The sequence below is a fragment of the Nyctereutes procyonoides genome, unplaced genomic scaffold, assembly GCF_905146905.1.
Source record: "Nyctereutes procyonoides isolate TBG_1078 unplaced genomic scaffold, NYPRO_anot_genome, whole genome shotgun sequence".
Lineage (NCBI taxonomy): Eukaryota > Metazoa > Chordata > Mammalia > Carnivora > Canidae > Nyctereutes > Nyctereutes procyonoides.
The window spans coordinates 52,416,744-52,441,422 of NW_026575042.1; the positions used below are offsets into that span (position 1 = coordinate 52,416,744).

The following is a 24,679-nucleotide window of genomic DNA, read 5'->3' on the forward strand; positions in this document are numbered from 1 at the left end:
TAGTAACAAAAATGAATCAGTTAAAAAAAAAAAAATCTCCCCACAAACTAAAGTCCAGGACCAGAAGGCTTCACAGATAAATTCTACCAAACATTTAAGGAAGAATATAAATTCTTCTCAAACTACTACAAAAAAAGGGTGGGGGAGAGGAAAACTAGCAAGTTCATCTGCATCCAGAATTCTCCTGATGCCAAAACCAAAGACACTACAAGAAAAGAACATTATAGGCCACTATTCCTGGTGAATATAGATGTAGGAAATCCTCAACAAAATACTAGTAAACTGAATTCAACAATACACTGAAAGGATCATTCATCCCAATCAAGTGGGATTTATTCCGGGGATGCAGGGGTGATTCAATATTTGCAAATAAATCAATGTGATACATTGCATTAGGAGGAAGGATATTTAGCAAATTCAGCATCTGCTCATTATAAAAACTCAACAAAGTAGGCTTAAAGTGTACATATCAACATACTAAGGATCACACAGGAAAAACCACAGCTAGCATCATACTGAATGTTGAAAAACTGAAAAGTTTTTCTTTAAGATCAGGAACAAGACAAGGATATGCAGTCTCACTACTTTTATTCAGCATGAAGTCACATTAAGTCACTGAAGCAATCAGATAAGAAAAAAGAAGAAAAGACATCCAACCTGGTAAGGAGGAAGTAAAACTTATGATATTCTCAGATGACATGATACTATGTAAAGACTCTTTAAAAACTCTTAGAACTTATAAATGACTTAAGTAAATTTGCAGGATACAAAATTAATATACAGAAATCCGTTGCATTTGTCTACACTAATTAGCAGAAAGCAGAATTAAAATAATTCCATTGATGATTGCACTAAAAGAATGAAGTATCTAGGAATTGATTTAAGCAAGGAGGTTGGGGGCTCCTCAGTGTCTCAGATGGTTAAGCTTCTGCTGTTGGCTCAAGTCATGATCTCTAGGTCCGGGGATCGAGCCCCATGTTGGGCTCCCAGCTCAGTTAGTTAGGAGTCTGCATCTGCCTCTGCCTCTGCCTCTCCCCCTGCTTGTGCTCTCTCAAATGAATAATAATAAAAAAAAAAGGCTAAAGATGTATATCTGAAATCTACAAGACATTGATGAAAGACGTTGAAGGCGACACAAATGTAAAGGTGTACCATCCTCATGAATATTGAAAGAATGAGCATCATTAAAATGTCCCTACTACCCAAAGCAATCTACAAATTCAGTGCAATCCCTATCAAATACCAATAGTATTTTTCACAGAAGTAGAACAAATCATCTTAAATTTTGTTTGGAACCACAGAAGACCCCAAATAGCCAAAGCAGGATAAAGGGGCCACGGAGAGAATGGTGGGAGAGATGCAGACACAGCAACTGTGGGGACCCTGGCCCAAGGTGCAAAGAGCAGTGAGGAGGGACTGGGAACAAATTCTCCTGCCCTGGGCCATGGAAAATAACACATCCACAGTTTCAAAGGGCAACTAGAATTTGGAGAACCTAGTCCTTGAGTGTCTTCCAAACAACGGAACCCATGGAACATTCTCTCGGGTTGGAGAGGTTGGTCAGGGTCATCCGTACAGCCCCTCCACCTTGATGGTGCAGACGGAGGTACAGTCCCGCACCATAGGCAACCGCACCATTCCAATCCCAGCTACCCACGGGTTAAAAACCAACTAGCATATAAAGGAAACTGCCCTGGAGGAATGCTCTCGAGGGTCAGAGGGGCTGGCCTCCGACCACACACCGATGTTTACGTTCCCTCCTTCCACTTTCTCCCAGGTATGGGAACCCTGGCCAGCTGCCTGCTTCAGTGAGCCCAGGGCCCCTAACCACACCAGCCCCAGCTGTGCCCCCCCCCCCGCCCCTGGAACAGGCTCTCTCAACAGTCTGAGCTCTAGGCATCCCACCGAAGTCGCCCCTGGAGAGCACACAGCAGGACACCCCAGGACGGCACCCACTACAGCTCCAGCCATATCACCAAGGTGACAGGTGTAAAGCACCCTGAAACATACCAGGCCTGCACCTGCTTTAGCTCTAGATGACTTACCAGGGCATCCCTTGCATGGGACACCCTCTGCAAAGAGTCCTGAGGCCGCTCCAGCCCATGCCCACTTCAGCTCCAGCCATCCCACGAGGACCAAGTGCCTCATGGCCCCTAGCCCATGCCAGCCATAGTTCTAGCTGGCCAGCCAGTTACCAGGTTCCTGGTACCAGGTACCAGTTACAAGTTTAGGAGAAGTAGCTGTTCTATTTCACAGAAGGAAACACAGAAAGTCAAGCAAAATGGGAAGACAGAGGAATATATTCCAAATGAAAGAACAAAAAGTCAGAAAAAGAACAAAATGAAATGGAGATAATCATTCTATCTGATAAAGAGTTCATAAAGATAAAGAGTTCATCATAAAGATGCTTACCAGACTGGAGAAGAGTAGATCAACCTAGATCTTCAACAAATAAAAAATATAAAAATAGAACCAATCATAGTTAAAGAATTCAATAAATGAAATGAAAAATACACTAGAGAGAATATTAGCTTGGCAGATGCAGAATGGGCTGTAATCTGGAAGCCACAGGAATGGAAAGCAACCAAGCAAAACAGCAAAAAGAAAAAAAATGTAAATCAGGATGGTTAAGGGATCTCTAGGATAACAAGTATACCAACAATAGCATTTTAGGGATTCCAGAAAAAGAAGAGAGAAAAAGGAGAAAACTTATTTGAAGAAATAACAGGTGAAGACTTTACTAATCTGGGAAAGGAAATGGACAGACCCAAACAGGATGAACCCAAGGAGGTGTACACCAAAACAAATGATGAAAATGTCTAAGATTAAAGATAGATAAAAGCAGCAGGAGAAAAGGAACTAGTTATGTGCAAAGGAAAAAAATGTGCAGGCCAGAAGGGAGTCATGATATAGTCAAAGTTCTGGGGGAAAAAAATACCTACAACCAAGAATACCCTATCTGGCAATATCATCATTCAGAATTAAAGGAGAAATAAATAGTTTTCCAAGCAAAAGCTAAGGGAGTTTACCACCACTAAATGGGCCTTACAAGAAAAAGAAATGTTTTTTTGTTTTTTTTTTTTAATTTTTATTTATTTATGATAGGCACACAGTGAGAGAGAGAGAGAGGCAGAGACACAGGCCGAGGGAGAAGCAGGCTCCATGCACCAGGAGCCCGACGTGGGATTCGATCCCAGGTCTCCAGGATCGCGCCCTGGGCCAAAGGCAGGCGCCAAACCACTGCGCCACCCTGGGATCCCCCAAGAAAAAGAAATGTTAAAGAGACTTACTTAGGTGGAAAAGAAAAAGTCATAAGTGTAAAAGAAAGAGAGAAAGAGGAAGAAAGAAGGAAAAAAGGAAGGAGAAAGAAATAGAGAAAGAAAAGAGAAAAAGAATGGAAAGAAAAGGTCCTATGTAGAAGGAAAACAAGAAAGGAAATATTTCATGATCAAAAGCAAACTTACAATAAAGTTAGTAGACCAATCACATGGAACACTAGTATGAAGGTTAAAAGACAAAAGTAGTAAAATCAGTTACATCAAAAAATTAGTTAAGGGAATAAAAAATAAAAAAAAAAATTAAAAAAAAAAAGGGATCCCTGGGTGGTGCAGCGGTTTGGCGCCTGCCTTTGGCCCAGGGCACGATCCTGGAGACCCGGGATCGAATCCCACGTCAAGCTCCCGGTGCATGGAGCCTGCTTCTCCCTCTGCCTGTGTCTCTGCCTCTCTCTCTCTCTCTGTATGACTATCGTAAATAAAAAATAAAAAAAAAAAAATTAAAAAAAAATAAAAAAAATAAAAAAAAATTAGTTAAGGGACTCCTAAAATAAAAATATGTAAATTATGGTGACACATACATAAAATGGGGATGGTACATTCAGAATGTGTCAGAACCTAAGTGACTATCAACTAAATACAGACTGCTGTATATTCAGAATATATATGAACTATATGGTACCACACGTGAAAAACCTGTGCTAGATAACAAAAAAGGAAGAAAAAGGAATCCAAGCATAACAGTAATGAAAATATCAAAAGGAAGTAAAAAAGAGGAAGGAACAGAGAATGTAAAAGAAGCAGTAAGCAATTAACAAAACTGCAGTAAGTACACACTAATCAATAATGGGTTTAAATGTAAATGGTCTAATTGCTCCAACCAAAAGACACAGGATGAGTAAATGGGTAAGAAAAAAAGGAAAGAGGGCAGCCCCGGTGGTGCAGCGGTTTAGCGCCGCCTGCAGCCTGGGGTGTGATCCTGGAGATCCAGGATCGAGTCCCACATCGAGCTCCTTGCATGGAGCCTGCTTCTCCTTCTGCCTGTGTCTCTGTCTCTCTCTGTCTCTGTCTCTGTCTCTCTCTCTCTCTGTCTCTCATGAATAAATAAATAAAATCTTTAAAAAAAAAAAAGAAAAAAAGGAAAGATCCATCTGTCTTTTGCCTGCAAGACTCCATTTAGCCCTAAAGACACATATAGACTGAAAGTGAAGGGATGGAAAAAAGATACTCCGTGCCAGTGGACACAACAAAAAAGCCAGGGTAGCAATCTTTTGTCAGACAAAACAGACTTGAAAACAAAGACTGTATAGCAAGAGACAAGGACATGATATAATGACAAAGGGATCAATCCTACCAGAGGAGATGACAATTATAAATAACTATGCAACCAACACAGGAACACCTAAATACACTAAACAAAAACAGACATACAGGGAGAGGCTGACAAATATGAAGATATAAAGGTAGAAATACAGTAATAGCTGGCCTGAGGCACAACACAGAATCCGCAGTTTGAAAAGTCTCTGGGGCATACATGAAAACCATTAATTTACTAATCCAGGAACATGCCCTGGAGGAATAGAAGTCTTCAGGAGATTTCTCCAGGACCAAAAGTGCTGGGAGGGTGGGGGCAGCACTCTTCTCTTCCTCTCCCGCAGCCTAGACAGTTGGACGCTGTGGCAGCCTGTGCTAACACCCTCCATCTATCTCACTTCAGACCCAAAGACACAGAGACTGAATGTGAAGGGATGGAGAAGCATTTCCAATTCAAATAGAAACAAAAAATGAAATAAAATAACAGTAGTATTTAGAGAAAATAGACTTTGAAACAAAGACTGCAACAGATAAAAAAAAAGGGGGGGCACCATGAAACAATAGAGACTGATCCCACAAGAGTAGATAAAAATAGCAAATATCTAAGCAGCAAATATTAGCATACATAAAAGGAGAAATAGACAACGGTAAGATAACAGTAGGGAACTGTAACAGCTCACTTACATCAAAGAATAGTTCATAAAGACAAAATCAATAAGGAAACTGGCTTCAAACAACCCAATAGACGAGATGGATCGAACAGATATGTGCAGAACATTCCATCCAAAAAGAGCAGAAAACACATTCTTTTCACGTGAATCTGAAACATTCTCCAGGTGAGAACACATGTTAGGCCACAAAACAAGTGTCAATAGATTTAAGAAGATTGAAAACCTATCAATTCTCTTTTCTAACCATGATGGTATAAAATTAGAAATCAATTATAAGAAAAAAGGCTGGAGAAAACCCACAAATACAAGGAAGCTAAACAACATGCTACCAAAAAAAAGCAATGAGTTCAATAAATAAAAGGAAATAAAAAATATACGGAGATAAATGAAAATGAAAACACAACAGTCCAAAACCTTTGGGACCCAGCAAAAGCAGTTCTAAGAAAGAAGTCCATAGTGATACAGGCCCACCTCAAGAAATGAGAAAAGTCTTGGGGCTTCTAGAAAAGATGGCAGAGTAGAAGCATCCTCAGCTCACCTTGTCCCCTGGATGCAACAAGATAACACCCACGCCAGTGTAAATAACCCAAAAAATGACTCCGAGACTGGCAGAAGAGACCCTCCACAACTAAATGTAGAGAACAGGCTATACTGGTGAGGGAAGAAAAGGTGCAGATGCGACTGGGGGTCAAACAGACCCATGGGATGGTCCACAGGGAAGTACGCAGTGGGCACGGAGGGGACAGAGGAACAGCTCCTGAAGCCAGTGCCCAGGCATGGGGATCCTCACAAGGAAGACAGATCTCCATAACATTTGGCTCTGAAAATAAGAAGGGCCTAAAAATCCTGGGGCCTAACACCCGGAATTTTATTTTATTTTTTTTTATTTAAAAAAAATTTTTTTTATTTATGATAGTCACAGAGAGAGAGAGAGAGGCAGAGACACAGGCGGAGGGAGAAGCAGGCTCCATGCACCGGGAGCCCGACGTGGGATTCGATCCCGGGTCTCCAGGATCACGCCCTGGGCCAAAGGCAGGCGCCAAACTGCCGTGCCACCCAGGGATCCCAACACCTGGAATTTTAAAAACCAGCAGGCTTGGTTCTGGGAGAAGCAGGAAGGTGGCGTCCCCACTACGAACAGCCCCACTGAGATAAAGCATGGAAGCAATAGTTTGGAAAATGCCTGGGGTATTTGGGAAGGAGATGTATTTGCCAATCTCAGAATGTGACTGCAGGGGCAGGGACCACCAAGAGACTTCTCCAGCTGGCAGACCCTGAACCCTCCCATCCCCACCCAGAAACAAACATTGGTGGGACCAGCACAGGGCGGACATTCTCCATGTAGTTTGCCAGCTGCACAACCCACCACCACAGGCTTCTGTGGATCTGCCCCTTCCAGACAGGCCGGGGTTGGCAGGAGGTTTTACAGGTAGCTCCTCCCATGGGACCACACGGACCTTTTTGGCACTGCTCACCCTACAGCCGTGTTTCCTGCAGACCTACCCATCTGATGCACCTTTGGTCAGAGGCCATCCAAAGTGGTGCCACAATCTGGCAACGTGCAAGCAACCCTTACAGGGGCCAGCCCCACTCCCCCGGTGATGCCTGCCCTGGGGAGAGGAGAAAATAACCACACAGTAGTCTGACTGAACCCCAGCAGTGGGCTGGGTCTGGCTGCAGTCATCCAGTCTTGCTGCAGGCTCTGCCTACCAATGAAAGCTTCTCAAGGGACAACGGGGAAAGTGCCCTGCAGTTTGGTGCTATTCCATCTCAGGCAAATGCCGGGTCAGACTCAACTCAAGCCAGCTAACAACACAGGGATGAAACCTTGCCCACATAGGCAAAGAGAGCCATTGCAAGAGATGTAGCTAAGTTTCCTAACACAGAAATAGATGCAGAGAGTTAGACAAAATGAAGAGACAGGAATATGTCCCAAGTGAAAGAATACAACAAAAACACAGCAAGAGAGCTAAATGAAATGGAGATAAGTAATATGCCTCACAGAGAATTTGAAGTAATGGTCATAAAGATATCTCACTGGACTTGAGAAAAGAGTGAAGGATTTCAGCAAGACCCTCAACGAAGAGGAAAAAGAAAGAACCAATCAGAAATGAAGAACGCATAACTGAAATTTAAAATATGCTAGATAGAAAAAAAAAAACACAGTAAACGAGAGGAAGCAGAAAAAATGATTAGCCCTGGAGGAGAGAGTAATAGAAAGCAATCAAGCCTAACAGAAGAAAGGAAAATATAATAATAAAAAATGAAAATAGACTTAGGGAATTCAACAACACCATCGAGCATAATAACATCTGCTTTATAGGAGATCTAAGAAGAAAAAGAGAAAAGGGGGTAGAAAATTTATGTCAAGAAATAATATTGAAAACTTCTCTAATCTGGGGAAGGAAAATGAAATCCAGATCTAGGAGGCACACAGAGCCTCCAACACTAACAACCCAGTGAGGTCGACAGCAAGACACATAGTAATTAAAATGGCAATAGTAGTAATAAGAATTTTAAAAGCAGCAGTAAAAAGAAAACAGTTACATACAAGCTTAAAGCTATCAGCTGAATTTTCAGCAGAAACTATGCAGGTCAGAAGAGAGGGGCGTGATATATTTCAAATGCTGAAAGAAAGAAATCTGCAACCCAAAGTAAAAGTACTTTCCAGGGGCGCCTGACTCTTGGTTTTGGCTCAGGTTGTTATCTCAGAATCGTAAGATGAAGGCGCACTTTGGGCTCCATGCTCAGCAAGGAGTCTGCTTGGAATTCTCTCTCCCTCACCCTCCACCTCTCCTCACTGTGCTCGCTCTTTCTAAAATTAATAAATCTTTAAAAACATATATACTTTACCCTATAAGGCTTTGATTCAGAAATGAAGGAGAGAAAGAGTTTCCCCGACAAAAGTAAAAAAAAAAAAAAAAAAAAAAAAAAAAAAGTCCATCACCATTAAATCAGCCCTATTGGAAATGTTAATGGGGGACTTTGTGTGGAAAAGAAAGACCACAAGTAGAGGAGTAAGAAAAGTAGGAAGCACAAAAGTGGTAAAATTGAGTATATCTATAAAAATCAGTCAAGGATTCACCAAATAAAAGGATGTAAAATGTTATACCATATACCTAAAACATAGGAAGACAAGTAAAGAATGGGTTCAAACTTAAGTGACCATCGACTTATTATAGTCTGCTATATGCATAGGATATTATATATAAACCTAATGGTAACTGGAAATTAAAATCCAGTAACAGATATGCAAAATAATAAAGACAAAGGAATCCAAGTGTATCACCAAAGAACGATGAGAAAAGAGAACAAGAGAAAAATAGGAACAGAGACAAAATACAAAAACAACCATAGAACAAGTAACAAAATGGCAGTAAGTACATACCTCAGTCATACTATGAATGTAAATGGAGTAAATACTCCCATCAAAAGACACAGGGTGATGCAATGAATAAAAAAAGCAAGATCCATCTCTGTACTGCCTACAAGGGACTTGTTTCAGTCCTAGACAAGTGCAGACTGAAAGTGAAGATAAAAAAAAATATTTATCATGCAAGGGAAGGGGAAAAGAAAACAGGATAGTAATACTCATATCAGACAAAATAGATTTGAAAGCAAAGATTGTAACAAGGAACAAAGAAGGACAGTATCAAGGGAATAATCCAACAGGAAGTTTTAAAAAAAAAATGTAAATACTAATGCACCAAACATGGGAGCACCAAAATACATAAACCAACTAATAATAAACACAGAGGAAGTAACTAATAGTAAGTAATACAATAATAGTAGGGTACTTTGACACTCAAATAAATGGACAGATCATCCAAACAGATAATCAACCAGGAAACAGTGGCTTTGAATGATTCATCGGACCAGATGGATCTAACACATACAGAATATTTCATCCAAAAACAGCAGAATACACATTCTTTTCATGTACACATGGAACATTCTCCAGAATAGATTACATATTAGGTCATGAAACAAGTCTCAATATATTCAAAAAGATCAGAGTCATACCATACATCTTTTCTGACCATAATACTATGAAACTAGCAATTAACCACAAGAAAAACCTGGAAAGAGCACAAATACATGGAGGTTAAATAACATGCTACTAAACAATGAATGGGTCAACCAAGAAATCAAAGGGGAAATAAAATAAAATTAGGGACAAATAAATACGAAAACACAATAGTCCAATATCTTTGGGATGCAGGAAAAGCAGTTCTAAGAGGGAACTTTATAGCTATACAGGCCTACCTGAAGAAACAATCAAAATCTCAAATAAATAACCTTACAACCAAAGGAGCAAGAAAAAGAACAAAACCCAAAACCAGTAGAAGGAAGGACATTTTAAAGATTAGAACTGAAATAAAATAGAAACTAAAAAAAACAATAGAACAGATCAATAAAACCAGGACGAGGGGCAGCCCCGGTGGCACAGCGATTTAGCGCCGCCTGCAGCCCAGGGCGTGATCCTGGAGACCCTGGATGGAGTCCCACGTCAGGCTCCCTGCATGGAGCCTGCTTCTCCCTCTGCCTGTGTCTCTGCCTCTCTCTCTCTCTCTCTCTCTCTCTCTCTCTCTCTCTCTGCATCTCTATGAATAAATAAATAAAGTCTTAAAAAAAAAAACTAGGACAAGTTCTTTGAAAAGATCAACAAAATTGATAAATCTTTAGGCACTCATTAAAAAAAGAGAGGGGATGCCTGGGTGGTTCAGTGGTTGAATGTCTGCCTTTGGCTCAGAGCATAACCCCGGGGTCCTGGGATCAAGTCCCACATCAGGCTCCCCATAGGGAGCCTGCTTCTCCCTCCACCTGTGTCTCTCTCATGAATCAATAAATAAAATCTTTAATAGAGAAAGAGGACTCAAAATGAGAATGGAAAGAGGAGGAATAACAATTGACATCACAGAAATACGAAGGATTATTAGATAATATTATTAAAAATCCTCTGCCAACGAATTAGATAATGTAAAAGAACCATAAATCCCTGAAAGCATATAACATCCCAAAACTGAATCAGGAAGAAATAGAAAATTTGAAAAGACCGGCAATCAGCAATAAAATTGAATCAGTAATCAAAAAACCCAACAAACAAAAGTTCGGGACCAGAAGGCTTCACAGGTGAATTCTACCATTCAGAAGAGTTTATACTATTATTCTCCAAGTATTCCAAAAAACAGAAGAGGAAAGAAAGCTAACGAATTCATTTTGTGATCATTACCCTGATGTCAAAACCAGATAAAGACACCACAAAGAAAGAGAACTACATTAATACACTTAAAAAAGCATTAATCACAATTTAAGTGGGATTTATTCCTGGGATGCAAGGGTGGTTCAATATTTGCAAATCAAACTGATTCATCACATCAACAAGACAAAGGATAAAAACCATATGATCATTTCAATAGGCCCAGAAAAAGCATTTGACAAAATACAACATCCATTCACGATAAAAAAAAAAAAAACCTCAACAAAGTAGGTTTACAAGGAATATACCACATAATAAAGGCCATAAATGAAAAACTCACAGTTGACATCATACGTAATGGTGAAAACCTGAGAGCTTTCCCCCTAAAGTCTGGAACAAGATAGATGTCCACTCTCACCGCTTTATTCAACACAGTCCTGGAGCCCTACCTGCAGCAGTCAGACAAGAAATAAAGGGCATCCAAATTGTAGGCAAGAAGTACAACTTTCACTGTTTGCAGATGACATGATACTATATGTAGAAAATTCTAAAGACTCCACCAAAACACTACTAGAACTGATTAATGAATTCAGTAAGGTCACAGGATACAAAAATCAATATACGAAAATCTGCATTAAAAAAAAAAGGATTTTATTTATTCATTCATGAGAGACACAGGCAGAGGGAGAAGCAGGCTCCCTGCCGGGCGCCTGATGCAGGACTCAATCCCAGGACTCCAGGATCACGCCCGGAGCCGATGGCAGACGCTCAACCACTGAGCCACCCAGGTGTCCCAAATCTGCTGCATTTCTATACAAATAATGAAGTAGCAGGGATCCCTGGTTGGTGCAGCGGTTTGGCGCCTACCTTTGGCCCAGGGCACGATCCTGGAGACCCGGGATCGAGTCCCACGTCGGGCTTCCGGTGCATGGGGCCTGCTTCTCCTTCTGCCTGTGTCTCTGCCTCTCTGTGCGTGTGTCTCTCATGAATAAATAAATAAAATATTTTTTTAAAAAAACAAATAATGAAGTAGCAGAAGTGAAGAAACAATCCCATTTATAATTGCACCAAAAAGTATAAAATACCTAAGAATAAGCTTAATCAAGGAAGTAAAAGTCCTATTTGCTGAAAACTATAAAGAATTAATGGATGAAATTGACGATGACAGGTACAAAAGTAAAAATATTCCATGCTCACGGATTGGAAGAAACAATACTGTTAAAATGCCTATCCCACCCAAAGTGATCACACACTTAATGTAGTCCTTATCAAAGTGTTAACAGCATTTTTCACAGAACTAGAACAGACAACCCTAAACTTTGTGTGGAAAAAAAAAAAAAGACCCTGGGTGGCTAAAGCTATCTAGAAAATAACATAACTGAAGCTATCACACTCCCAGACTTCAAGATACACTACAAAGCTGTAATAATCAGAACAGTATGGCGCTGACCCAGAAACAGACACATAGGTCATTGGAACAGATTAGACAGCCCAGGAATAAACCCACAATTATATGGTCAGTTAACTTTTTACAAAGGCGGCAAAAATATACAATTGGTAAAAGGGTGTTTCTTCAACAAATGCTATTGAGAAAACTGGGACTCTTGGTTTCAGCTTAGGTCATGATCCCAGGGTCATGAGATCAAGCCCCACGTCAGGCTCTGTGCTCAGCCTGAAGTCCGCTTGTCTCTCTCTCCCCCCTCGCACACTCTCTCTCAAATAAAAAATAAAATATTTGTTTTAAAAAGAGTACACTTATCATGATGAGTACCAAGTAATATAGAGAATTGTTGAATCACTACATTTTACACCTGAAACTCATAACACTGTTAACTATACTGAAATTATGATTTAAAAAATACAAAGAGCTTTCAGAGTAAGCTAACTACAAAGAAAGAATACTTGTGTGAACAAACATCTGAGATCAATTCAGTTAGTATCTCTTCAATACCTTTTCCTAAAAGAAATGATTTGTTGTGGGGGTTAAGAGGTTTGTTTAATGTTATTAAATGACAAAGGAACTAACAAAATGACTGTACAAGGGAATGTCACACATTCTTTAAAAAGCTTTGTTAAGTTTTGTGAGTCAATTTAGTACTGGCAATAAAATACAGACATCAAAACCAGCAATGAAAAAAAGGAAATTCATATGGAAAATAATTTTAAAAAACAATGATAAAAAAATAAGAAAAATCACAAACAACAAACTTACCCCTACAGCAGCTAGAAAAAGAACAAACAAAACCAAAGCTAGTAGAAGAAAGAAATAATAAAAATTAGAGCAGAAAGAAATTAAATATAGACTGAAGAAACAATAAAAAAGATTAGTGAAACCAAGGGCTGGTTCTTTGAAAAGATAAACAAAATTTAGAACTCTTTAGATAGAGCCATCAATTTTAAAAAAGAGGACTCAAGATCAGAAATGAAGCAGAAAAACTACTGACACCACAAAAATACAAAGGATTAGAAGAAAATATTAAGAAAAAGTATGTGCCAAATAGTAGACACAGAAAAATGTGTCTAATAGATATATGGATTAGAAAAAATGGATAAATGGATAGATTTAGAAAAAAATGGATAAATTTTTAGAAACATACAATCCTACAAAATTGAACCAGGAAGAAATAAAAAATTTGAATAGATCAATTACTAGTAAGAAAATTGTATCTGTAGTAATAAAAACTCCCAACAAAAGTCAGAATCAGGCCAGCATTACCCTGATACCCAAACCAGATAAAGACACTACAAAAAAAAAAAAAGAAGAAAGAAAAGAAAACCACAGGTCAATATTTCTAGTGGTATTTCTAGTGAATATACATGCAAAAATACTTAACAAAACATTAGCAAACTGATACCAACTATACACTGAAAGGATCATTCAACACAAGTGGGATTTATTCAAAGAATGTAATAGTGGTTCAACATTTGCAAATCAATCATTATGCATCATCTCAACAAGGGAAAGGATAAAAACCACATGATCATCTCTGTAGATTGTAGAAAAAGCATCTGACGAAATATATCTATTCACGATAAAAACTGTCAATAAAGTGGGTTTATAGGAAACACGCCTCAGAAAAGCCCACAGCTACCATCACACTCAATGGTGAAAAACTGAAAGATTTTCTGTAAGATCAAGAGAAAGACAAGGATGTGCACTCTCACCACTTCTATTTAACATAGTCCTGGGAGCCCTACTTGCAGCACTCTCACTCTTCACAGATGCCATGATACTTTATGTGGAAAACCCAAGAGACTCTACCCAAAAATTGCTAGAACTCATACAGGAATTCAGCAATGTGGCAGGATACAAAATCAATGCCCAGAAATCTGTTGCATTTCTATACACTAACAATGAGACTGAAGAAAGAGAGATCAGGAATCGATCCCATTTACAATTGCACCAAAATCCATACGATACCTAGGAATAAATCTAATCAAAGAGGTATAAGATCCGTCCCCTGAAAACTGCAGAACACTTGTGAAAGAAATTGAGGAAGACACAAAGAAATGGAAAAACATTCCATGCTCATGGATTGGAAAAACAAATATTGTTAAAATGTCTATGCTTCCTAGAGAAGTCTACACATTCAGTGCGATCCCTATCAAAATACCACCGACATTTTTCATGGAGCTGGAACAAACAGTCCTAAAATTTGTGTGGAACCAGAAAAGACCCAGAATAACCAAGGTAAGGTGGGAAAAGAAAACCGAAGCTGGAGGCATTGTAATTCCATATTTCAAGCTGTACTAAAAGCTGTGGTCATCAAGACATTGTGGTCCTGGCACAAAAACAAACACAAAGATCAATGGAACAGAATAGAGAACCCAGAAATGGGCCCTCAACTCTGTGGTCAGCTAATATTCAACAAAGCAGGAAAGACTGTTCACTGGAAAAAGGAGAGTCTCTTTAATAAACGGTGTTGGGAAAATTGGACGGTCACGTGCAGGATGAAAGAATGGACCATCCTCTGACACCACACACAAAGATAAACTCAAAATGGATGAACGATCTTACTGTGAGACAGGAACCCATCAAAATCCTAGAGGAGAACACAGGCAGAAACCTCTGTGACTTTGGCCACAGCAAATCAGACAAGAATAAAATCATCCAAATTGGTAAGGAAAAGGCGAAACTTTCATTATTTCCAGATGACATAATACTATATATAGAAAACCCTAAAGACTCTCCACCAAAAAATGATTAGAATAAATGAGTTCAGTAAACCTCCAGAATACAAAACTAATATATGGAAATCGGTTGCATTTCTCTACACTTAAAGTGAAGTAGCAGAAAGAGAAATCAAGAAAACAATTTCACTGACACTTGTACCAAAAAGAATAAAAAACCTAGGAATATATTTAACCAAGGAGGTGAAAGACCTAGACGTGGACACTGACAAGACACTGCTGAAAGGCAGTGAAGACAACCCAAACAGATGGAAAGACGTCCCATGCTTATGAACTGGAAGAGCATCGTTAAAATGTTCTTTTTGCCCAAAGCAACCCACAGATTTAATGTAATCTCTATAAAAATACCAATAGCGTTACTCACGGGGCTAGGATAAATCATCCCGAGCTTGTGTGGAACTGCAAGAGACCTCAAAGAACCAAAGCAGTCTTGACAAAGAAAAACAAAACTGGAAATACCACCATTCCAGTGAAGCCACACCGCAAAGCCACAGTCATCGAAGTGGGATGGTCCCGGCCCAGGAAGAGACATACGGACCAATGGAACAGAATCCAGAGCCCCGGAATAATCCCACACCTACCCACACGGTCAACTGATCCATGACAGAGGAGTCAAGAACGTACAATGCGGAAGAGGCAGTTTCTTCCACAAAGGGTGCTGGGAAAACTGGACAGATGCACACAAGGGAGCAACCGGACCACTTTCTCACACCACACACAGAGACTTAACATAGATCCAAGACCCGAAACCGTAAAACTCCTAAAAAAAAACCCCCCACAGGCAGCATATTTTGGACACTGCTTTTAGCAGCATAGTTGTGGCTACGTCTCCTGGGGCGAGGGAATCAAAAGCAAAAACCAACTCCTGGGACTGCACCATCAGAAAAAAGTCTAAGACGGCAAAGAAAACCTCAACAAGACAAAAAACCTACTGACTAAAGATTCAAGAATGATCTCTCAGATAAGGGGTTGAGTATGTCCAAAGTATATAAAGGACTCATTCAACTCAACAACGCTCCTGCCCAACAAAAACCAACAATCCCATTAAAATCGGGCAGAGGCCCTGAAGCGGCATTTCTTCAAAGGCAACAGACGTCAACAGACACATGAAAAGCCGCTCCCCTCACTCATCATCAGGGAGATGCAAATGCAAACCCCAAGGAGAGGGCACCTCGCACCTCGCACCTCGCAGCTCGGAGAGGCCGGAGACCGCGTGCTGGCGAGGAAGAGGAGGAGAGCAATCGCGCCCTGCCCTGGGAAGGCCGCCGTGCAGCCGCGTGGGAACCGGCAGGGAGGCCCCGCAGAAACCCTCGGAATAGAAACACGCGCAACCCCCTGGTTCCGCCAACTGCTCTTTAGGCAGAGAACATGGAGACGCCCCGCGGAAAAGGCAAACACAGCCCGGGGCCCTGCGTGAAGGACTCTGCAAGTAACCAGACGTGAAAGCGACGCAGCTGGGAGGGCGAGGCAGGCGGCAGGCGGGAGTGGAAGAGACTCGGCTGTGAGCCCCGGGGGTCCCGCCGCTGGCCGCCTCCGGACGGACCGAGGTGCGCCGAGTAAGGAAGTCGTGAGGCGGAGAACAGACAGGATCTCACTCACATGGGGAGCATAAGAACCCAACCGGCCGGATTCGCGGATCCAGAGAACCGACGGTGCCCAGCGCGGGACCGGGGAAATGGGTGAATCAGGCAAAGGGAGTCAAGAGGTGCGAACCCGCGGTCGGAAAGCAATCGATCGATCGATCATCGTGGCGATGGAAAGCGCAGCCCGTGGGATACAGCCTGCCACACGGGAGTGGCGCGGCGCAGGGACCGGCGGCCACGCGTGTGCAGGGAGCGCTGGCCAGCGTGCCCACGTGGACACCCGCGGCGGCGGCGAGCCTGGAACTGACCGAACGCTGACTGTCAACTACACTTAAAGAATGAAAATTCGTTGTGAGAAGTGTGCACTGGGCGATGGGCAAATCTGTGCCCTCTGAACACACTCAGTACCGGCGCATCGGCGGGTGAGCCCGCTGCTGCCACCCGGGCCAGTCCCCCCGGCCTGCCTAGGTCGTTGCAGGGCGTCGCTCATCTCCCCGCCTCCGCTGCTGTCTCCCCAGGGCTGTTCGCAGCGCAGCAGCCAGACGATGGGCCTAAGTCAGATGCCGACGCTCCCGTGCGAAAACCCTCTAAAGAGTAAAAGGGAGGGCTCTTCCCGGCCGGGGAGGCCTTACGGGACCTGGGCTCCCTGTGATCGCACCTTCTGGCACCCTCGCGGACCCTGGGGCAGTCGCGGAAGCGCCTCTGCCATGCCCCGGCCCGCAGGCCACTTGCTGCCCTCAGGTCCCCGGGCCCTCGCACTCTCCGCTCACGCTCACGGAGGCCCGGCTCTCTCGCTTCCCGGGGCCTCTGCTCCACGGCCACCCCCCTCAAAGCCGAGGGGCCTTACTCGAGACAAGGGGAGTCGTGATCCCACCGATCCCTTGCATCCCCTTCTCCCCAGTGGTTTCCAGAGCGCTTCCTACCACCACCATCCGCTCCATATTAACTGTTTATCCGCCCACAGTCTTGATCTTCTCTCAGCAGAATTAACTCCGGGGGCGGTGGGGGGGGGGGGTGGAACGACGCCCTGTTTTCTGTTCGCTGCTACATCCACCGCCTCTAGAACTAGACCTGGGCCATTGCAGGCCTGGGGAGATTCTCTGAGTCAAAAGCAAGTAAAACTGTTGCCGGAAAACCAGAAATGCACATTAATTCAGTCTCAGGACACTGCACTGGTTGTAGCTCTTGGGACGGGGACTGGTTCTCAGGGTTTTGCTCACCCATTGGTTCACACTGCTGAGCTGCGCCATGTAGTAGTGTAACGTCTGTGTCGTCCTCTCCCACATCACGTAAGAGCTGCCGAGAAAAGCCAAATCCCACATAGGTCTCAGGGAGGGATCGATCCATCCGTGACTGTCTGGGGGGGGGGGTGGAGAAGAACCAACACATTCTCACGTTATCATTATGGCATCTCGGGGACAGTGTCGTGGGTCTCAGTAAGGACACAGGAGCACAGGCCAGCCACTCAGTTGTCTCTGGCGCCAGATGTGTCATCTGCTCTGATCTGTGTCCACTTCACATGGAGATTTATGTGTTCCAACCTGTCCTGCTGAGCAAGGCTACCCTAACAAAATTAAGGGCTATTTGTCGTGTCGTATTAATGCAAAGTCAGAGCTGCAACGATACTCAAAGTTGATCTAAAATCTTGTTAGTTGAGAAGCATTTTAAAATTAGATTGAAAGGGGACGCCTGGGTGTCTCAGTGGTGGAGCGTCTGCCTCCAGCCCAGGGCGTGACCCCGGGGTCCCAGGATCAAGTCCCATATGGGGGTCCCCGCAGGGATCCTGTTTCTCTGCCTCTCTCTGTGTCTCTCATGGAAAAATAAATAAAATCTTTTAAAAAATAGAAAGATGCCCTCTATTAAAAAAGCTTTTGGACCTTCGTGCCACAGTAAGTTCTGTAAACTTTGTGTTTTAAGGAGAAGGTATCAAAGTTCATTTCTCCAGCTAATGTTAACGCGGAAAAAATCCTGAAGTGATCGTACATTTTAAGCCTCAGTCATCAGCCCACTTGTTTCGGACAGTCCTAAGCATGAGCAAATTCTCCTGCAACTAAAGCTCTGAACCGTCCCTCGTAATCCCTAGGAACAGGACTGAGCTGAGCTGTCAGAGCACCGTTAGGAGAATCGTCCAGGCTTCTGAACCTAGGAAGGCAAGGGGCCGCGCTCTGCCTGCAGGTCCCTGGAACTCTAGTCTGGGCAAGCGGAGAGACCACAGGGCCCTCAGAGTCGAGGCCTAGCGAGGCGGGCGGAGGGGGAGGTGGGCGGGGAGGCGGGGTAGGGCGCAGATGCAGGCTCAACACCCGGGCCCACGTCCCCGTCCCCGTCCCCGTCCCCGCCTCCGCCTCCGCCCCCGCCTCCGGAGAGGACTCTTGCGGTTTTGCAAATTGGATCTGCCAGTAAGGGCTGCGCCTGGCCTGGCCTGGCCTGGCGGCGGGAGCGGGGGTGGAGGTGGGGGGCGGGGAGCTGGGCCTCACTCCTCCAGGACGGCGCCACCGCCCATTAGCTCCCATTAGCTCCCGACCTAGTGGGTCAGCTGCGCTGGGCTGCAGCTCCCCGAAGGCCCCAGCTCGGGGTCCCGACCTAGAGACAGACGGCGCCTCAGGCCCCTGCGCTCCTCCTCCTCCGGGCAACGTCTCCACCTCCTCCACCTCCTCCACCTCCTCCACCTCCTCCACCTCCTCCGGCGGCCTGGGCGCTTCCCGGCCGTGGCCCGTGGCCCGTGGCCCGCGTCTGGGTGGAAGCCGGAGGTCAAACCCGCACAGCCCCCGCCCCGGGGGGGTCACCGCACCGCCTGCACCGAGGAGCAGGAGAATGTCACTACGACCCTTCGGGGGCGTCCTGCAGGGGCAGGCGAGGGGGTGGGACGTGACGATGGCCCCTCAACAGGGGCGCCCGACCGTGACCGTGACCGTGACCGTGAGCGTGAGCGTGAGCGTGAGCGTGAGCGTACCGGGCATGCTGGTCGCCCCCGGCGGGGCTCGGAGCCGCTTGGCGCGCTTGTACAGCAGGAGATCCTCCCGCCGCCTCCGGCTCGTCTCCATGAACCGAGCGCAAGTCACGTTAACGGCCGGCCTGGGCTGCTGACGCCTGAAAACCACTCGAGCCGAGCATCTCCCCAGACGTCCGTCGGCCTGCCAGGAAGACGGTGGCGCTAACCAGGGCGGCCCGAGGCCAGCATGCCGCGGCCCGCGGGGGGCAGGACGGACGCGTGGGCGCAGCACGCGCAGGGGCCTGGCTGTGCAAGGGGACGTCTGCGCGCCAGAGCCGGGACGACAACAGTCCTTCACCCCCGGCAGCCGCGCACAGTCCTGCCGGCCGACGCCGCCACTTGGGCGCGGGCCCGCTCGTGCACAGCGGACCACGCGGTCCCGGCCTCGAGGCGGGAGGCGCTCACTGCACGCCGGGCGCCAACGTGACGTGTGACGCGAGCCTGACGTCAGGCTGACGTCAGGCCTGGACTCGGGACGAGGGGGACGAGGCCGCTCCCCGTGAACACGAGCCACGGCTTCTCACCCCGCCCGGGCCGGGCCCTGAGCTCACGTCCACGTCGGCCCGACGCCGCGGCCCTGGCTCCGCGAACCTTCGAGATCACCGAGATCACCGCAGGGTCTGGATCCGAGGGGAGGGCGGGGACGTCGCGGAACGGGGCCGGCTCCAGGGCGTCTGTGCGTCTGTGCGCCTGTGCGCCTTGGGGTGTAGACGCGGGCGTGCGGGGCTGCGGGGGGGGGGGGTGCAGCTCCGGGCTCCCGCGCCCGCGCCCCGCGCCCTCCGCCCCCGCACCCCGGGCGCCGGCCCTCGGGGACCCCCCCCCCCGCCGCTCACCTCGGGGCCGTAGCGCTCGGCCGTGAACTCCAGGTCCACCCGGCAGGTCCTCCGCGCGTCAACCTGCAAGAGACGCGGCCTCAGCGGCAGCCCGACCCCGGGACACGTGGCCGCCGCGCAGGCCCAGGTGATCCTGCGAGGATCCTCTTCATTCATTCCCGGACGCACAGCCGGGCCGGGCGGGGCGGGGCGGGGCGGGGGGGGGAGCGGCCCCCGCGGGACTCGATCCCCAGAATCCGTGACCTTTTACCAGGAGAAAAGCTGGCAAGGCCGGTCCGCCCCTGAGCCTCCCGCTCTAGCGAGACGCCCCTCAGGAAGGGCCCAGGAAGGGAAGCGGTGGGGGGGCGGGGGGGGTGCTCACGGGGAAGGGGCGCCGGTGTGCGTGTGCGGGAGCGAACTACGGGCCTCAGGTGGGGGGCAGAAGGGTGGAGGAGGCCGCCCTGGGGGGAGGCCCTGGGGGGAGGCCGTGAGGGGAGGCCCTGGGGGGAGGCCGTGAGGGGGAGGCCGTGAGGGGGAGGCCGTGAGGGGGGCCGTGACGGGGAGGCCATGAGGGGGGAAGCCCTGGGGGGAGGCCGTGAGGGGGGAGGCCGTGGGGGGGGAGGCCGTGAGGGGGGAGGCCGTGGGGGGGGAGGCCATGAGGGGGGCCGTGAGGGGAGGCCGTGAGGGGGGCCGTGAGGGGGGCCGTGAGGGGGGCCGTGAGGGGAGGCCGTGAGGAGGAGGCCGTAAGGGGGAGGCCGTGAGGAGGAGGCCGTAAGGGGGAGGCCGTGAGGAGGGCCGTGAGGGGGAGGCCATGAGGGGGGAGGCCCTGGGGGGCTGTGAGGGGAGGCCCTGGGGGGAGGCCGTGAGGGGGAGGCCGTGAGGGGGAGGCCGTGAGGGGGAGGCCGTGAGGGGGGAAGCCCTGGGGGGCCGTAGGGTGGGCCGTGAGGGGGAGGCCCTGGGGGGAGGCCGTGGGGGGGGGAAGCCGTGAGGGGGGAGGTCCTGGGGGGAGGCTGTGGGGGGAGGTCCTGGGGGAGGCTGTGGGGGGAGGTCCTGGGGGGAGGCGGTGAGGGGGGAGGCCGTGGGGTGCAACCAGGGGCGTGATCCTGGAGACCCAGAGCCTGCTTCTCCCTCTGCCTGTGTCTCTGCCTCACTGTCTCTCTGCATCTCTATGAATAAGTAAATCCGATCTTTAAAAAAAAAAAAAAAGTAAAGATGTTCAGTCTAAAGGGACTCAGCACGACGTCCTCACTCCACATTCTAAACTCAGGCCTTTATTTCCCCTTTAGTGGGATCAGGTCTGAGGAGCCTGGCAAACAAATCCCAATTGCTTGGGAATCTGCAAGTCCTGCTCCCGGGACGGAGCCAAACCGTCGTCCCTCTGCGGCCGCCCTGGGGTTGCCACAGCCCCACGGCCACGGCCACGGCCACGGCCACGTGAATCCGGGAATCCCTGGGGCACAGCTTGCCGCAGTGGCTCTAAGTGCTGACTAGCTCTTCTCCGGAAGCGCTCGCTCTGATTCTGGGCACAGCGTCAACAGGGCTGGCTCCCCCAGGGAAGGAGCGTTCCGGAACCGCAGGTGACCCGCCTAACCCCCCCTAACCCCTCCGATGCCGGACCCACGCCCCAGGGCACAGCAACCCCCACGGGAGACGCGGTGGGTTGGAAGCCGCGGCTGTGCACATGGGGAGGCCGCGCTTCTCCCCGGGGCTCCCACAGCCCGGCAGGGACACCGCCAGGCCCGGGACCAGCTTCCTGGGCAGCTGCTCCAAGGTCCCCGACCCGGGCCCACGGGGTGCCGGGTCAGCCGGAGATCTCGGGGCTGTCCGGCTGCGCCCCGGACCACGCAGAACCGCGCTTCCCACAGCGGCCTGTGGCCGCGGCACCTCAGCCTCTGCTCTTTTTTAAGATTTTATTTATTCCTGGGGGACCCAGAGAGGGACAGAGACCCAGGCGGGGGCAGCAGCAGGCGCGATGCGGCCTCGATCCCGGGACCCGGGGCCACGGCCTGGGCCGAGGCGGACCCGCAGCCCCGCAGCCCCGCACCCCGCACCCCTCTGCTCAGCGTCTAAGGGCCTTCCTCCGGGACGTCAGTCCCTGACCCAGCGGCCGCGGGCCACGTTTCCAGGGACGCCGAGTGCAGCTGCGGGGGTCAGGACGTCGGCCACCGCCTCTGACCACACGGGCACCCAGAAGCCAAGACGGGAGGCCGGTGGGAGCCCTGCGGAGCAGAGCCCCGGGAACTGGCCGCGGCACGAGCCCTGCAGGGAGCCGGAAGGCCTCCCCGAGGCCAGCCAGGGCGGGCCGGGGCGGGCGGGCGGAGGCCCGGTGCAGACTGAGCTCCCGGTGGGCCCCGCGGCTGCAGCGCACTGGGGCCTGCCGGGCCACCCCCAGAGCCCCCCGCACGCCCGGTTGGGGCCTGCGGTCCGGATCCCCCTGGGCCAGGGGACTCCTCTGCAGCAGCCCGGGGACGGCGCCGGAGCCTGCGCCCAGGGCTGAGCCAGCAGGGGCGGGAGCGGCCGGCGGCTGAGTGGGAGCCGAGGACATGGCCCTCGAGGCCCGCGGCCTGCCTGGGCTCAGCGGCAGAGCGGGACTGGACGTGCGGGGGCCACAGGGTCCCCGGCACCCAGATCAGGGCCCGGCTGGCGCAGGCCCACCCTGTGCGGGGGAGCAGCTCGACCCCGGGGCACCGCGGCCACACCTGCAGGCAGCAGCGCACGCACGCGGACTCCTGGGGCGTCCACGCCTGCCCCGTCACTGCCCCGTGGCTGCTCTGCCACGGAAAGACGTTACACTGGGGGCGGCGGTGTCCCAGTGGCTGGGGGCGGCCGCTTCCAGCCCAGGTCAGGGTCGCGGGTCGCAGCCACATCAGGGTTGGTGGGGGGGGTGGGCTTGAGGAGGGAGCCCCCGTCCCCCCCACTCATGCACACTTTCTAAAATAAATGAGTAAATAAAGGCTTTATAAAGTATAAAAGTACACTTTAAGGAAGAAGTTAGAGCCGCCCGCTGTGAGGCCGCCCTCCGGGACACGGGCTGCGTGACTCCTGTAGTTGGGCCCAGGAGCTGGAGCAGCGGACGGAGGGGAGGGGCAGGACGGAGGGACAGGACCTGTGGGTCTCGCCCGGGGCGCCTAACAGCCCTGACGCTGCTGGGACTTGGGGGGAAGGATCCCCAGGAAGCCCCACACCCCGGAGGCAGTGCCCCCACCTGGAGCTCCCCCACCTGGAGCTCAGGAGAGGAAACCACCTCTGGGGAAATGCAGGCCAGCTCGGCCTCTCCTAGGCTGGGGCCCCTGTGGCCTTGGTGGGGAGCAGCGGGTGGGGGGACTGCAACAGGCAGGGGGGGAGGGAATCCCATGGGGGGGGAGAGAGTCCCACAAGGGGGGAGCTGGGGGGGCAGCCGGGAGTAGGGGGAGCAGGGGGTAGGGGCAGCCGGGGAGAGCTGGGGGGAGTGGGGTGGGGGGGGTGCTTGGGGGGAGCTGGGGAGGGCAAGAGCGGGAGGGGGAATCCAGGGGAGCCGGGTAAAGCCAGGGTGGGGAGCCAGGGGCGGCCGGAGGTGGGGGAGCAGGGTGGGGGGGAGGGGGGGAGGGGAGGGGGGCGGGGGGGGGGAAGGGGGTGGCGAGGCAGCAGGGAGAGCTGGGGGCGGCTCCACGCGGCAGGCGTCTGTGGCAGGGTGTGGCTGGGGACAGGCCATCAGATTTCCCTACAGGCCAGGCCAGCGGCTGCCTGCGCAGGTGGGAGAGCCCCTTAGGGGCGGTCCGGTGGGGCCGGGCCAGGGGCGGGAGGACCCGGGATGCGGCGGCCGAGCCTCCTTGGGCTCCGTGCGGGGCAGATCGTCCACGGGACGAAGGACGGTGACCGCCAGACGGGCCGGGCCGTGGGGTCCCAGGAGACCCTGCTGGGGGACAGCAGAGCGCAGAGCACGGCAAAGCCCACGCGGCTAGGGGTCCCCACCCGAGAGGAAAGGGCCGCAGCATGACCCCGGGCTCCCCTCTACCTCCGCGGGAGGCCGGATGCCCACGGCCCTGCCAGCCCTGGATGTCGCTGACCCAGTGTTGGTTCTGCTGCTTCCGGGGCCCTTGCGGGGGGGGGGGTCCCCTGGGGAGTGGCACGAGCAACTGGCAGGCATGCTGCCAAGGGGGGCACCCGGCCGCAGGGCACCCACCACCAGCGAGCTGCCATCACACGTCGCCCTGCTAGGAGGCCTCCTTGGCCACGCGTTTATCACCAGGTGCTCAGAAGCAGTCCTACTTCCCAGCTCTTCTGGGCGCAGCTGGCGTGGGTGATGGGCCAGGCGCCAGGACGGCCGAGGCCTGACTTTGCCATCGGGGCCAGGTGGCCCTTTCCCAACCCACGCCAGACCTGCAGCCAGAGCCTGCAGACCAGGTGGGTGCTGTGGGGGAGGGCGGGAGGGGGCCCGGGTTGCACCTGTGGGGGAGGGTGGGTGGGGACCCTGGGTGCACCTGTGGGGGAGGGTGGGTGGGGACCCTGGGTGCACCTGTGGGGGAGGGTGGGTGGAGACCCCAGGTGCACCTGTAGGGGAGGGTGTGCGGAGACTCCAGGGTGCACCTGTGGGGGAGGGTGGGTGGGGACCCCAGGTGCACCTGTGGGGGAGGGGACCCCGGGGGAACCTGTGGGGGGCAGGGG

The 24,679-nt window shown here is 50.0% G+C and overlaps 1 protein-coding gene across 1 annotated transcript in view; it reads right to left on the reverse strand.

Annotated features, from left to right (window-relative positions):
* The window catches only part of RARRES1 (retinoic acid receptor responder 1), a 41,586-nt gene that overhangs the window by 13,605 nt on the left and 3,302 nt on the right, over positions 1-24,679 (reverse strand). Inside the window, exons 3-5 of the mRNA XM_055321736.1 lie at positions 20,057-20,119; positions 19,185-19,365; positions 17,455-17,591 (exon numbers count right to left, since the gene is read on the reverse strand). Of these exons, the coding sequence (XP_055177711.1) occupies positions 17,455-17,591; positions 19,185-19,365; positions 20,057-20,119 (381 nt within the window). The remainder of the gene's footprint in view (positions 1-17,454; positions 17,592-19,184; positions 19,366-20,056; positions 20,120-24,679) is intronic.